Below are 14,663 nucleotides of genomic sequence, written 5' to 3' on the forward strand. Positions count from 1 at the left end.
AACTAGATGTATTTCCTATCCCAAAGTCATGTGTCTTTATGGGTTCTCTGTTGAATCAATGAATGACTTATCATCATAGCAGAACCTGAGGCAATACTTTGTGTGCTCCTGCCTTCGCTGCCTGAGCCACATGGCCATTCAAGGTGTGGCCTGGGCATCTACTTGCTTGCTTGGATTTCTCAAATGCTCTCTGTGACTTTGCATAGGACACCCAAGTAGGTCCTTCAGGAATTTCCTGCTCTTAAAATCTTTTGCTTAGATGAATTTTGGTATTTCTTGGGCTATCTTTCATGTGTGCTATACATTTTCAATGTTAGGATTTCAAATCATCCACAGAAAATATTTTTTCCCTCCCTCATCTACAGTAAATTTTCAAGTGAAATCCATATCCAACTGGCTTTTAAATTGTCTTTCCTTGAGCTCAGATGATGTCCTTTCAGGGAATACACAATCACTTTAGTACTAGCTTAATAGTAGAAATTGTGATTATAAATCCAATTCTAAGAAATAAACAGTAAAACATAGTTCATCCCAAAACTAATTTGAAAAAGTTTGGCATGCCTATTATATTCATAATTCTTCTCATATATAATAAATTACATCAGAAGGACAAAAAATCCTTTTAGACCTTGTGGTGACTTTTTTTTCTACCATCATTCCTTAACAATAGTGGTTTTTACAATTTCTCCCATATAATAATCAATTAGATTTGATTCAAATCTGACACAGTGACTTTTACTTTAATTAAATAAATATTCATTGAACTTCCTATATGCAGCCTAGCTACTTTAGTTATGTAAAGATCAATAAAATACATGAAGGCCTTATGTTATAATGGGAAAATAAACACAAGTTCCCAAATAGCCATTCAAAATTGATGCTGTGAAGGATTACTATATAGCCATAAAAAGGAACAGGTCTTGCTCTACATGCAGCCAGGGAATGATCTCCATGATATATTGTATAGCATGCTTTTGTTCAAGTAATAAACAAGGAGATATGAATATAGGTACACATTTTTTACATTAAAAATAAGAAGGATGAAACTATAACTTTCAAAAGTCATTATGGGGCACCTGGGTGGCTCAGTCAGTTGAGCATTTGCCTTCAGCTCAGGTCATGATCTCAGGATTCTAGGATCCAGTCCCACATCAGGCTCCCTGCTCAGCAGGGAGCCTGCTTCTTCCTCTCACTCTGTGCCCCCTCCTGCTCATGCTCTCCCTCTTCCAATCTCTCTCAAATAAAGAAATAAAAATCTTAAAAAAAAAAGTCATTATGTATGGAAAAGGAGAAATGGTTGACTGTAGAAATAGAAGAATGGGCTTCTGTTAGACTTTGTTTTGTAAATGGATCTTAAGGAAAATGCTAATATTTAAATATTAAATATGTAAATATTTCATAGAACTATAAAACAAAGTTGAATTTAGAAATCTATTTCTTAAAAATAGAAAAGCAAACAAATAATGTACTTTAGTGAATGAGTTGATGGCAAACTTCCATAGGAACCACCTCAAAAGACCTTACAAGGCAGTCATCTATATATTCCTGGGGAGCTATGTTAAGAGAAATGAATTGCCCCCAATGTGTGTTAAATATTACTAATGTTCAGAAATCATATTGCTGGTAGTAATGTTAGTATTATTATCCCTTTTTGTAAAAAAATGGTTATAGGTGGCTTCTATTGTATGCTTTTTTTTTCTTAACAGTTTTATTTAGGGATAATTTATATGTAATAAATTGCACACATTTAAAGGGTATGAATTGATACATTTTGATACATGTATCTATTTGATACATGAAACTATTATCACAATCAAGAAAATGAATATACCCAACACCCCAAAATTTCCTCCTGTTCTTTGTAATCTCTCTCACTCACACCTCTCCATACTCCCCTTTTCAATTCCAAGTAAACACTGATCTGCTTTTATCACTAAAGATTAGCTTGCATTTTCAAAAATTTTCTATAAATGAAATCTACATTATATACTCTACATTTTTTGGGGTCGGGTCAGGAGAGATTATCGGAGTATAATTATTGTTAAGACTCATGTATGTTGTTGCATGTATCAGTAGTTCATTTATTTTCATTTTGGGGTAGTGTTCCACTGTGTAGACACACCACAATTCATTTACCCATTCACCTGTTGATGAACATTTAGGTTGAGTACAGTTTTTGGCTATAACATGTAAAGCTGCTATGGACATTCATGTATAAGTGTTTGTGTAAACATACACTTTAATTTTTTTTAGTAAATACCTAGAAGTAGAATGACTGGGTCATATGGTGAGTATATGTTTAACTTTTAAGAAACTGACAGCTTGTTCCCCAAACAAGTTTTGCATTTTACATCCCCACCAGCAGCATAGGAGAGACCTAGTTCTTCTAAATCTTCACGACACTTGACATATTCAAACTTTAAATTTCAACCACTGTCATAGACATGTAGATGTATCTCACTGTGTCCTTAATTAGCATTTCCCTAACGAACAACTCCCTAGGAAAATCTCCTCAGTGTCTCTGGTTGCTTCTGGCAACTAAAATATATTTGAACACTTGAATATAATGGCCAACGACCTCTTTGGACTTATCTGTGTGTGCTCCTAACACAGTTAATATGATTTGCGACAAAAATATAATGGCAACAAGTTCTAGTTGCATTCCACTTACAAGGCTGTTTTTCCAAGTATGTTAACATAGAACTCCTCTGCATAGACTGGTGTTATAAACAGTGGCTGATCCTCCAGTGGCAGGTACCATAGTTCCCATTTGCCTTTACTGGTGTTTGATGGGAACACTGTGGATGTCCTGAGAGTTTTTCCCCTCTCTTTCTAAGGAGAAATAAGATTTCCACATCATTTTTCTAACCTGATCTATCTGGTGCAAGGATACGGGAAAAATGAAAAAGAAAATAAAAAGCAATAATATATAATAGGTAATGAAAGAGACTAAAATAAGATCACAAAAGAAAAAAAGAAGAGTAAAGAATAGTGCTAGAAAATACTGAAAAAGTAAGTACAATAGGGAAAAGTGAACATATTGTAGAAAGGAAAAGTCTTGGGGTGCCTGGGTGATAAGCATCTGACTTGGACTGAGGTCATGATCTCAGGGTCCTAGGGGAGTCTAAGTGTTCCTTTCCCTCTACCTCCCCCTACCCCACTCATAACTGTCCTTAAGTAAAAATTAAAATCTTAAAAAGACAACAACAGAAAAATCAAAGAATATGGGCATTATTCCCTTTAAGGGTCTAGGGGATCCAGTTGATGAGGACTTCTCCAGGAGGGAAGAGCATAGTCAGCCAAGAAATCCTTCTATTTCCTATCCACATGCACTTGAGTCAATTGCCTAAGCTTCTCAAGTCTCGAGTTTTGCTTTTGTATCATAGGAATAATGATAATTGCCTCCAATGATTATCGTGAAGATTAAAGAAATTAAGATAAATGGAAGACCTTGGTGCTGAATCACTAATGATACCTATGCTATGCCAGGAGATCCATTCAGGAAACTTAAAGCTTAGAAAGAAATAAGATTCTTATTACAGAGTCTATTGGCAGAAAGTTTGAGTTGAAATGGGTTGGGCAAAAGCAGCAATTTATTCATGTCTTACAAACATGGTCTTACAAACATCATACAGAGCTGGCACAAAAGAACAGACACCATCTCATACACCATGCTTCCTTCCAAATCACTTCTATTGAGTTACAACATCAGAACAAGTCAGTTACTGAGTTACACGGTTCTTCAAACATAAAGACCTCCCCATTAGGGGGGTTGGATTTGCTAATGAGACAAACAATTAATTTACATGTTTCATACAGCGCAGGATTTGTAACAGAATTCAAGATATTCACACTGATATTGTAATACATTTTAAAACAGTAAAATTTTCAGAAGATGATGGGATCACATGTCCCTGCCTGTTTCAATTTCTTTCTAGTTTTCCTTTTTTCTTTTCTTAAAAGCAGTTACAAAGAGTTTTACTCAACTTTTCACACTCGAAAACACTTTAAATTTTAAAAACTAAAAACTATTTACAAATTATTCATTGTAATTTTAAAAGTATTTGTTGTTGGTTTTGTTCGTTACACTTAAAAAAAAAAATCACCCGCCAACAACCATACTTTACTTGATACCACTGTTAACTTCTGGCTGCTGTGAAGGATACTTAGAGTTGACTCCTCACAACTTCTCAGAGCTCCAAAATATATTATATTACATGGCCCATGACACCAAATATACATACAAGAAAAAGGCCATTTGACGTCCCCAAACCACACATTGACTATAATTCATTTCATGTTGCTTTCGTAGAAATGCTGTGCGGTAACTTTCTGATGGAATAAAGACAATGATAGGGGATATTCTTTTTTAATCCCAAAGTCATCTTAAAGCACAAAAAAGAGGCTGACTTCAATCTTTGTACAAACAGAATGTAAAACATTTTCTTTACATTAGGCATAGTCATAAAAAGCATGTATAAGTTGTTTTGAAAATGCATTGTCATAGAATTTACAAACACTGTGATATCAAACACATTCTCAAAAACTGCTAAAGTACTGACACAAAACCTGACTCAAAATGTGAATTTTTCAGTAGACTTTATTTCTAACTTGCATATTTAATAATTCGACTGTACCCCGTTTCACTCATACTCGCTAAAAACTCAAATATAATGATGCTACCTCAAGTTCATTCTTTCAAGTAATCCCAGGGCGTTGCTTTGCTCTCGCAGGTTGCTATTGAATTTTAAAGCCCTGGTACTGGAAAAACCATACAAGACACGAGTCTATAAACTGCTCCACAGACAACAGCTCGAGACAAATTAGCCTAGAAAAGATAGTGAAACATACTTTGTTGTGCTAATTTGACAGCCTAAATATATTTTGTGTGAACATGTGTAAATTATATTAGGCTTTGCTGTGTAGCTATTTTTTAGGCATTACTTAGTTTGTTGGCTTAAGTGACGCTTTCTATCTGGCAAGGGTTAAAACTTCAGTTCTCATTCTGTTTCTTTCCAAATAGTAGCTTAGTCCATTCTAGGGGAGGACAAGCTAAACGAAGACTTAGCTATGCCCTTTCTGTGCACAAGGGATGGCCCTGAATGCACACTTACAGACTGTACATACTTCTTTTCAGAAAGCTGCATTTCTAACTGCATTTCCAGCTGAAGTTTATTTCTTGACCCACTAACTAATTCCACAATTTCACAACGGTAAACAGGGCTTTCTTAGACTACGCTGATGTTTATGAAGGGCAGTGAATAATTCAAGGCTGTGGTTCTTATGTGAGATCATATTTTACAACAATTTGACTCACATATAACCTTAGGAGGGAGAAAAATAATATTTCAGCCACAGTGTTCTCAACTCAGCCCTTTGATAAAGTGATTTCTCAGCTTGTTCACTGTCCTTTTGAAACAAAAGCAAGTTACTCTTTGTATGATAAAGTATCAAATAATTACAAACTAAAGAGAAATGACCATATGCTTTTTTATATGCAAGACGACCATTTGCACACGACATAATGAATAAAAACAAACTAGAGAATGTTCTTTAATATCTTTGGATTTAAAGAAAAATGGACTTCCCATCTGAAGAAAAATGGATGAATTTTCATAAGAGAAAGCATGCTTTTCATTTCTAAATCCTAAAAACCACATGGCTTTCCAGTGATACGTTCCCATGAGATCATCACCTTCTAAACCATATCCATAGCTTGGGATTGCACTGCCATATTCATAAAATGCTTGGCTACTCTGGCCACCTGCAGAAGAGATTAAATACCTCAGGAAAATTTATCCAACTTCTCGAATATTGGGGGGAAAGCATCATGACACACATTTATAGTTACTTTCTGGTCTGCTAATTCAATCCATTTCTAACAACCAAAAAAAAAAAAAAAAAGGGCAGCTTGTTTCCTCAAGCTTGTAATCACATATCAGGAAAAAAAGAGAAAGAAAATTGCTCCTTGCCTAGTAAAAACCATTGAGTTCCAACTCATCATAGCTAGGATGCTACCCATCACAGAGCATATGCCACTTGGCAATTTGTCTCCTGGGATAGTCCCAGATCTCTTTCCAGTGCTCTCCACGGGTTCCTTCTGCTGTTGCTCCCAGGACCAACCTCCCTATCACCTCATTTCTGGATCCCCTTTCAGAATCCAAAACCAGAAATTCAACACTTATCTCTTCAAGACTCTCACAAGGAATATCAAAGACAAATAGTTCATTGAACACTGCATTGGGGGTGCATTTCTTCACGTGAGTCTTCTTTTTAGAGATTCTCTTTTTGGCATGGTACAGGTTCACTTTCACGTAGGGATCTGCAATGGTAAACGACAGATGTTATACCGGCAGAACCTGGCTGGAGAGTTGATCTCCACATACTGGTGCCCTTAGAGATTGTTGCATGCCAATAAAGTGAGATGGTAATGAAAATGAGTCAGAACAAAGTGAAAATATGGATAAAGCCTGGACTCTCTATTAATCAACGAATTGAAAACAAGTAAGAATGTGCAATGTGAAGAGAAAATAGCTCTAAACCACAGGATGGGAAAGGAAGTATAATGGCAGGAAAAAGAGATAATATTTAAAAAATTAATGGTCTTGATTACTTAGAACCCATTCCAGAAAATAGGATAGAAGAAAAAAACATCAGACAAGACTCAGCCTGACTGAGTTGTATGAGTGGATGAGTCTCTCTACCTCTCTATTTTTTTTGTTGAACAGGCATTTAGAATTCACAATGGCAATGTCCTTTTTTGCTTTGAATTTTGTGCTTCTCTATCACCAGCTGGGTTTGCTTCTTGTTTTCAAGTGCTGGTCTTCCCTGTGTCATCCTTAATGTGTGGATGTTAGGATCATACTACCTTATCGCACATTTAATTATATTATTTTGCCTCTTTCTAGTCGAAGTATATGATTCCGTTCAGCTTCCTAATCTAAACATTTGAGACATTCAATTGCCATTATTAAATAATAGTAACAGTAATAATAATAATAAAAAAACTAGATGTCTTTTAATGAAGTATATCTTTCTAGTCTTCTCAATCCCCCTAAAGTTAAGTATTATTATATATAGTTTGTAGAGAGATTATGAAACATAACCAAGGTTATATACTAAAATGGAAGGATTTGGATTTGAACTCATATCACTTTAACCCATAGGCCATGTGTTCTTTTCACTGTGCAATACAATAAAGAATTTTTTTAAATTAGTCACAAAACTAAAAGCTAATGCTTAAAGCAGATGCATAAGGAATTAAATGAAAAATAATAAAATAGCAACAGAAGTGTAAATGAAGGTAGGCTCATTAAAAACATGAAAATAATGGACTCTTCTCCCAAACCATTGCTGTTTTTGGCAATGACCTCTCACCTCTGCATTTATCACTGCCTTCTGCTTCAAACCCACTCAATCAGACATCTACGATGTATTAGCAATGGTTTAGATTTTAGGACTATGTAGTTTTATTTTTCTTGCTAATGGTTTGGCTCACACATCGTTATTCCATTAAATGAGAAACAGAAAAAACAATCACATCACTTGCTCTTGTGAGTAAAAGGTAAATCAAAATCATATTAGTTGCCAACTATTTTGCTCAATTTATTACTCACTTGTACACTGAGACTTGAGTTTTTTTCAGAAGCATTCTTACCTGAGAGTCCAGACACATCAGATTTCGGCAGGTGTCGAGCTTTTAAAACAACCACAGTGAGAGTATTTGTAGTGGATTGATAGCAGAGAGAGATCAGTAACTCACCCCGTCCTGAAGACTTCTAAACAAAGAGAGATGTGGTGTAAGTTTTTTTTATTATTTTTTGTTTGAAGTTTATACTTATAGCAACACTTTAAAGCAATACAATGTTATGATTTAAGTGTAATTTTCCTACTTATTTTTAATATGCTAAGGAATTCAAGCTTTTGTGCAGTACTCTCACATTCTAAAAACAACTGGCTGCCATCTTGTGGTGATTTTAGGTACTACAGGATGTTAAAATCTATAGAGTTAGCCACACCCATTACTAGAAATGTTTAAAAGGGTAATAGAGTATAACCTATACAGGTGTTGTTGTTTTTTGTGTTTTGTTTTGTTTTTTTTACTTTTGCTTTTTAACTAAAATAACTACTTTTTAAAGTTATTAATAGTAATAAAAATTGTCTAATCATGTGAATGGCTCTGTAATAGGGCAAAATGATTCAAGCTTGATTTGATTTGTTTTTTTCAAAAGCACTGACATTATTGAAATTTGAATTCAGACCAACTGAAATTTATTCTAACTGCTACCGTCTCCTGCCCAAGGGGGCTGATGGAGTTAAAAAGCTCTGTCCCCAGCCCCCACTCAAAGTCCTCATTCAAATCTAAGAAATGAATTAAGTATTGGAGGGAATTGACTCAATTTTTAATACTTTGTTTTTGGAGAGTATCATAAGATCCTTCTTTGTATGCTACTTAGATTTTATTTTTACTTTAAAGATATTCGGTAAGATGATGAAGAACTCAAATTACAAGTTTTATATGATAGTAATAAAATGTAAACTCAGGGCTAGATTATAACTAAGAATGATGGCTGGCCATATAAAACTTCAATCTATATACAAAAACTATAATGGGGTCATTATAGGAATAAGGAGTCCAAGAAGAATAAGAGCTAGGAATATATCTTTATTCCTACTGTGCCACTAAACAACTGGGTGTCTCAAAGAAGCTACTTAATTTTCTGGCCTTTGACTTTTCATTAATTTCAACAAAGAAACAAAAGTGAGCTTTATGGTATTCTATAAAATCATGCCTTATAGAAGCAAGTTATTCTGAAATACTACAGTTTAAAGCAATTGAGTTCTATACTTAAAGGAGAAATAGAATTAATTTTGATATCTTATCATTGTCTAATAGTCTCAGAGCTACCAAAGCAGTGTAACTACAAAGGCAGAATAGCTCACTTCTTGTCATACAACATAGTGATGAAAATTTATAATTCAATATGATATGATGTCTCCTCCTTAAAAAGAAATTCCATGAAAAGTCAATACAACTTCCAAATCATCAGGATAAATTGATTTTACTTTAAATTTCAAATTCAATTATGCTGACCTTGAAACATATTTGTTAACTTGTTTATGCATAAGAAATATTTGCCTGTATTTTAGTTTAAGTGGCAATCTTAGTCAAAATACTTATGACAGGAATTAATAAAAATACTTATATAAGTATTATTTAAATATCCATAAAAATGCCTATTCATTTTATATAATTAAAATATTTTAAGCATTTCAGTTGTGGATTAAATATTCTTTCATACACTCTATTCCCTTGTTCCCCATTTGACTATGATTAATAATAATTAAACATGGTAAAGGTGATATGTATAAAACTTATCAGTTTAATGAAAATCCCCTAGATACAAAAAAGCTAAATAAAAGATTGTTTATAAATACTTTAAGCACTAAAAATGAATTACCCTAACATTTCTTTTGATAATCTCTCTGTTCATTAACATTTTTCCATCAGATAATTCAATTCCTGCAAGAGGGATAAGGACTTCTCCAATGATATCATCTCTTGAAAACCTGTCAAAACTCAAGATTGTGAAGTGCAAGGCCAACTCTTGGATCTGGGTGTAGAGGATCCCATAGAATGTGAAGGTCTCATCAAAAGCCGGGTCCAAGGTCTTTCTCAGAACTCTGGTTTTCACTTTATGCTTCTTCTCTGGGAGGATCGTCATTTTGATGTATGGGTCAGAGGTCATTGACTGCTCATCCATGGCAGGCAAGCCACGGGCTTCCTTGATATTTACCACAAACGCTTTCTTCTCAAAGTTGTACTCTAAGGAGAAGAAGAGGGTTCCCAGCTTCTCCTGCTTCTCTTCTGAAGAAAGGGAAGTGCTGGACTTTAAGCTATCAGGGGAAACAGCCTCTTTCTCCCCTTCTGAAAAGAGCTTTGGGGTCACATTCTCCAGATCAGAAGGGGTACTAGCTTTGAGGTTTGTTTTGGGAAAATTGCCATTGAGATCTCTCTTCTCAAGGTCAAGATGTAATGAATTCTTTGGCACAGCTGGTTTATTCTTTACTTCATTTTTGTCATCTGCTCCGAACTTCTTCTTGCTACTTAGGTTTTCAGGATAAATATCAACTCCTTTTAGTACATGCACAAACTTATATGGAGGAGTCTTGTTAGACTTGGATGATTTTCTCTGACAGCAGATCCATGCAAATAGAGAGACTGTGAAGACCAGGCCAAATGCACTGAAGATCCCCACCACTGTGGGGATTTCATCTGAAAAATCAAATGACCAATAACATATTAAAGGAGCAGAGTTGGAGGTATGAGCCTATTTGAAAAGCATACTGGAGCTGGCAATTGCTGTAGGCTGCACAGATTGGATTACTTTCCGACTGTTCTGGGTATGAGTTATGTACATGTTTCATATCACCTTAGGAATAAACACATACACTGTGTGACATACAGAAAAAAATACACTATGATAGAAACTTTCCTATTTCAGTAATTTTTCACAAATAAAATAAAATGATGAAACTGGGCTTAGGTCAGGGATGAGGGATGCCAAATGACCCTGACCTACCTTTCTTTTCTCAGATAACATGAGTTAACTCTAGCATGATAGGTCAGTACTAATTTCATTATGTTTTCTTGACATTTTGAGGCTTTCCAGAAGCATCAATTTTTACTGACTATGAAACTCTAAGTGTACATTCTTCAAATACTGAGAGATTTTATATTCTTAGTAGTTCTTTATTTATCCTAGATTCAAGCAGCAGACATTCAAGCACTGAGCAAAGGGGCTCAGTGGTTCCAGGAATTTTAAGAAATGAAGGAACATTATATGCTATTGTCACAAACTCGTTAATAATTTCCATCTCAATTATGGAACACGGTAAGAGAAATGTGACATATATTGGGGAAAAAAGAACAAAAAACAATGAAGAACAGGATATTAATTTTACATAACTTTTTTTTTTAATTTTACATAACTTATAAACACTACAAATTCCTTGTATACAGATCCTAAATTTCTCAAACACTGTATTTCCAAAGTACAAATTAATTATACCTAAGTGGGATAAAAAAAAAAAAAAAACAACAACAGTTACAAATGAATCACCATTCCTTAATGTGTAATGAGAAGAGTAAGTATAGATAATTTAGAGTCCAATTTTATCCATAAACTTATTTTTTCTAGCACATTTCTACATGGTAAAGGGTAATCAAATTGAACTTGGCATTCTTTCCTTGAATGAGGGCACATTAAATTACTGACATTAGGTAACACTGATTATGCATGAAGCTTATCATGTCCCATATGTAAGCATATTTCTCCAACAAATGATTAATAACACTGTGTAAGTAAAAGCATATTGCTAAATCTGGACACAGTGCGTCAACTGAGTCAGTGTTTAATATAATCATAGTGACTATAACTAATGTAATATTATCTGCAGTTAATTTCATTCTTAACTATTTTTATCCCAAATAGTGAATAGTAAAGTTAGAAGTCAGTCAGGAAAGAGTTAAGGCTTGTTTGAATAACCCCTGAAAGAATAATCTTTTGTTACTCCCCTTCCTCATCCCTCCAAATCTTCTGCCTATCTCTTCATAATTCAAAACTAAACTCAAAGAACATAAGAATCAGTAATGACAAATAAGAACAAATATATAAAAGATTAAAAAACAGCAATAAAAATTCTATACTGAAATTATATCAAGAAACTGATCATGTAGAGATGAAAAATAAATCTTTAAATTCCCCAAGTAGAAAAAGCAGCGAATTCTGCAGAAAAAGAATGAGGCGAGAGCTAAAGATAATCAGCTAAACTTACTATCAGCTTTTCAGTTTTTCCTTCTATTCAAGTCTTTGTGGGGGGAAAATTCCACTCCTGGACTCTCTAATAATCCAAGGCCAGGAAGCAAAACCAAATCATAAACTAAGGTAGTTCTTTACCCAATCCTGGGAGAACAATAAAAACAATAGAAAATTGTCCCTTTTCCCTCCTAAATAGATCAAAGGGCCAATCTATAACATATTTTTCAGTAGCACCATCTCTGAAAATGCCTCAGTAGTAGAAAATTTCTTCTTTTCAAATCAGAAATCAGGAATAAGCATCACAACAATATAAATTCAATCACCCAAATAAAATGTTGTAAAATAAACTCATTTCTGAATTAATGTCACAGATTGTATTTATTCAATACTTATGTCACAAGGCAAAATTTCAAGGTCTCCTGGAAAGACTCATGTACTCTGTACTCACTGTGTATTCTCTACTGAAAAGGTCTTAAGCTTTTGAGAGCAAAAACCTCAGTCATTTCACTCAGTTTAATAATAATTTTCATGTACTCGGAGATATCATTTCTTATCCACAAACTTCTGTAACATTTCCTGAATTTTTCTGAATACTTGTAAAGTAAGTAAAACTCCATCTCTTCTCTTTGGGATATAATAGGACCTAAAAATACTACTTTTTAGTTTGAAGTACATCTGATTTTATTTACTGAAAGAGAGAAAGAGAGCAGTGGTGCCAAAAAAACTGGTACAGGAAAAGGAAAATTGAACTGGAAAACATGATTCCTAATTCTACTTTCCAGTACCTTTTAGTTAAGTGTTCGACCTGCAACACTTCCCTCATCTCTCTGGGCTTTGGTTACTTCACCTGCGAAATGCAATGGACCAAGCTAGTTCATTTCAAATATCACTTTAACCCTAGCATCATAGGATTCTGTGTCTTCCACTAGCAACATATTTCAAGGATACAAGAAAAACAGCAGAGAAAAACAACTTTATGTTACACTCTGTAATAAAATATATATATACAGATTATATATATATAATTATATATATTTTATTTTATATATATATATATATATATATCCCAAACTACCAACATACAAGTTGCTTTATACTGAGATCAAACCCTTATGTAATCACAGAAACATTGGCTTCTCCTGGTAAGTTAAGTACAGATTTACCTACCAATAAAAACCACCTACGGAATTAATGGAACCCACAGCAAACAACAGACCCCTTTCCTTTACTTAGCAGGTGCTGCAATTTACAGAGCTGCCTGAACGTTTCGGAACTTCTTGGATGTAAAATCCCTGTAGCATGCAGAAGGCAATTTTAAGGAGAAAGACAGCAAGGAAGGGGGAAACAACAGAGATAAGCCACGATTGCCCCCTTTACAGTTCTCATTTTCTTTTCAGATTACCTAGGAAATCCATATTCAACATCCCCTGGAAAAACAACAACATCATCATCATCATCATTATCAACAACAACAACAACAACAACAACAACAACAACAACAACAACAACAACAAAACAGCCCACCCTGGAGTATTCAAGAATCAACCGCAGTTCTAAGTTGGGTAACTTGCTTACCAAATTCTTCCCGGCTGGTAGTGATCGGAGCCATTTTTTTGCTGCGTGTTCTGTCCGAGGTGCTGAACGGAAAACTCCCTGGCTTGGTTCACTTGCCCGGATCTGAGGCGCCGGCTTTCCCGAGCGCTGGGAACAACGGCGCGGAGCCCAGAGGACCTGTGCCCTGAACGGGAGGAGGCAGAGAGGGAGGTCCTCCCGCCCTCGCCCAGTGATCTGCCACCCCTGTTCCTGTTTTGGCTCTTCTGAGAAGCTCGTCTCTGAGACTCTAGACGTGGCTGAAACCCGAATTGACGCAATCCTGACGCTACAGGGTTGAAATCAGCACCTGCCCTCCTCCCCTCCACCCTCCAAGCCTCTCCTCTCCTTCTTTCTTCCTCCCTTCTCCCCTGAGGATTCAACACATACTCATCAATTATTTTAACTGTTGGACTACTGGAGATTAGCTTTGCTATTCTGGGGGGTGGGGGGGCGGGCATGGGAGGGGGGCTCACAGACACATGGTGATGAGCCCCCAAACTCATTCTTGTCAGTTTCTAATATAAAATCTCCTGATCATCAAGATGAGTAAAAATGTGCCTGTGAGTTATCAGAATAACGCGATTTACAGGGATGATTTAGGCTAAGAGTCAGAAGACAGAAATGTCTGCATCAAATGAACATTGTGACATGCAGGAATACGTCTCTTGCTTTCTAAATTTTTCTTTGATATGTTATACCTACGTTAGAAAAGAATCCACTGCACATTAATCCATTTGAAATAAGATAACAGTTTTCCCTCTATAATCACTTATTTTCTAATAAATAGTCTAAACATTTTGCTGATGCTGTTGCTCCATCTGTCTGTCAGTTCTCTTCCCTTTAATATCTGACATTTGACCAGTTGAAGTACTTAGGAACAGATGGGAATAATCCCTTCTGTATTCAGACTCACTCTCAGTTATGACTTTTGCATATAATGAGACTGCTCCTGGAATGGCATTTCTGGTTAAAAGCCTTGACTTCTAACAGGATTGTGCAAAATAATAACAAGAATCAGACCAAAATTGAAAATTAATGAAATTGATGATTATTGGTTATTTTGTTAGGAAAACATTTTTTTTTTTCTGAATGGATAATATTTCTGGGTTTGAAGAACTGGAGAATATAGGGTGTCAGGATCTGATTAATTTTAATCCGAAGAGTATTCCTTTTAAAACAAATGTTTAGCAATTTTCCAAAGGAGAGAACTCATGTTGTAACTTCAACTGTCAATTATTGCTCCGCAAA

The 14,663-nt window shown here is 35.1% G+C and overlaps 1 protein-coding gene across 2 annotated transcripts; it reads right to left on the reverse strand.

Moving 5' to 3' along the window:
- Positions 1 to 3,571: 3,571 nt before the first annotated feature.
- SYT4 (synaptotagmin 4) lies at positions 3,572 to 13,728 on the reverse strand. 2 transcript variants are annotated; one of them, XM_077900616.1, is made up of 4 exons: positions 13,398 to 13,728; positions 9,462 to 10,276; positions 7,658 to 7,775; positions 3,572 to 6,322 (listed from the first exon to the last, which is right to left on the reverse strand). In XM_077900616.1, the coding sequence occupies exons 1-4, from the start codon at positions 13,429 to 13,431 to the stop codon at positions 6,015 to 6,017; spliced, it is 1,275 nt and encodes a 424-aa protein (XP_077756742.1). In that variant the 5' UTR covers positions 13,432 to 13,728; the 3' UTR covers positions 3,572 to 6,014. The 2 variants fall into 2 exon arrangements, with proteins under 2 accessions (XP_077756742.1, XP_077756741.1); XM_077900615.1 differs by having other exon boundaries at positions 7,658 to 7,778; positions 13,398 to 13,722.
- Positions 13,729 to 14,663: the final 935 nt, after the last annotated feature.

The sequence above is a fragment of the Canis aureus genome, chromosome 6 (genome assembly GCF_053574225.1).
Source record: "Canis aureus isolate CA01 chromosome 6, VMU_Caureus_v.1.0, whole genome shotgun sequence".
NCBI lineage: Eukaryota > Metazoa > Chordata > Mammalia > Carnivora > Canidae > Canis > Canis aureus.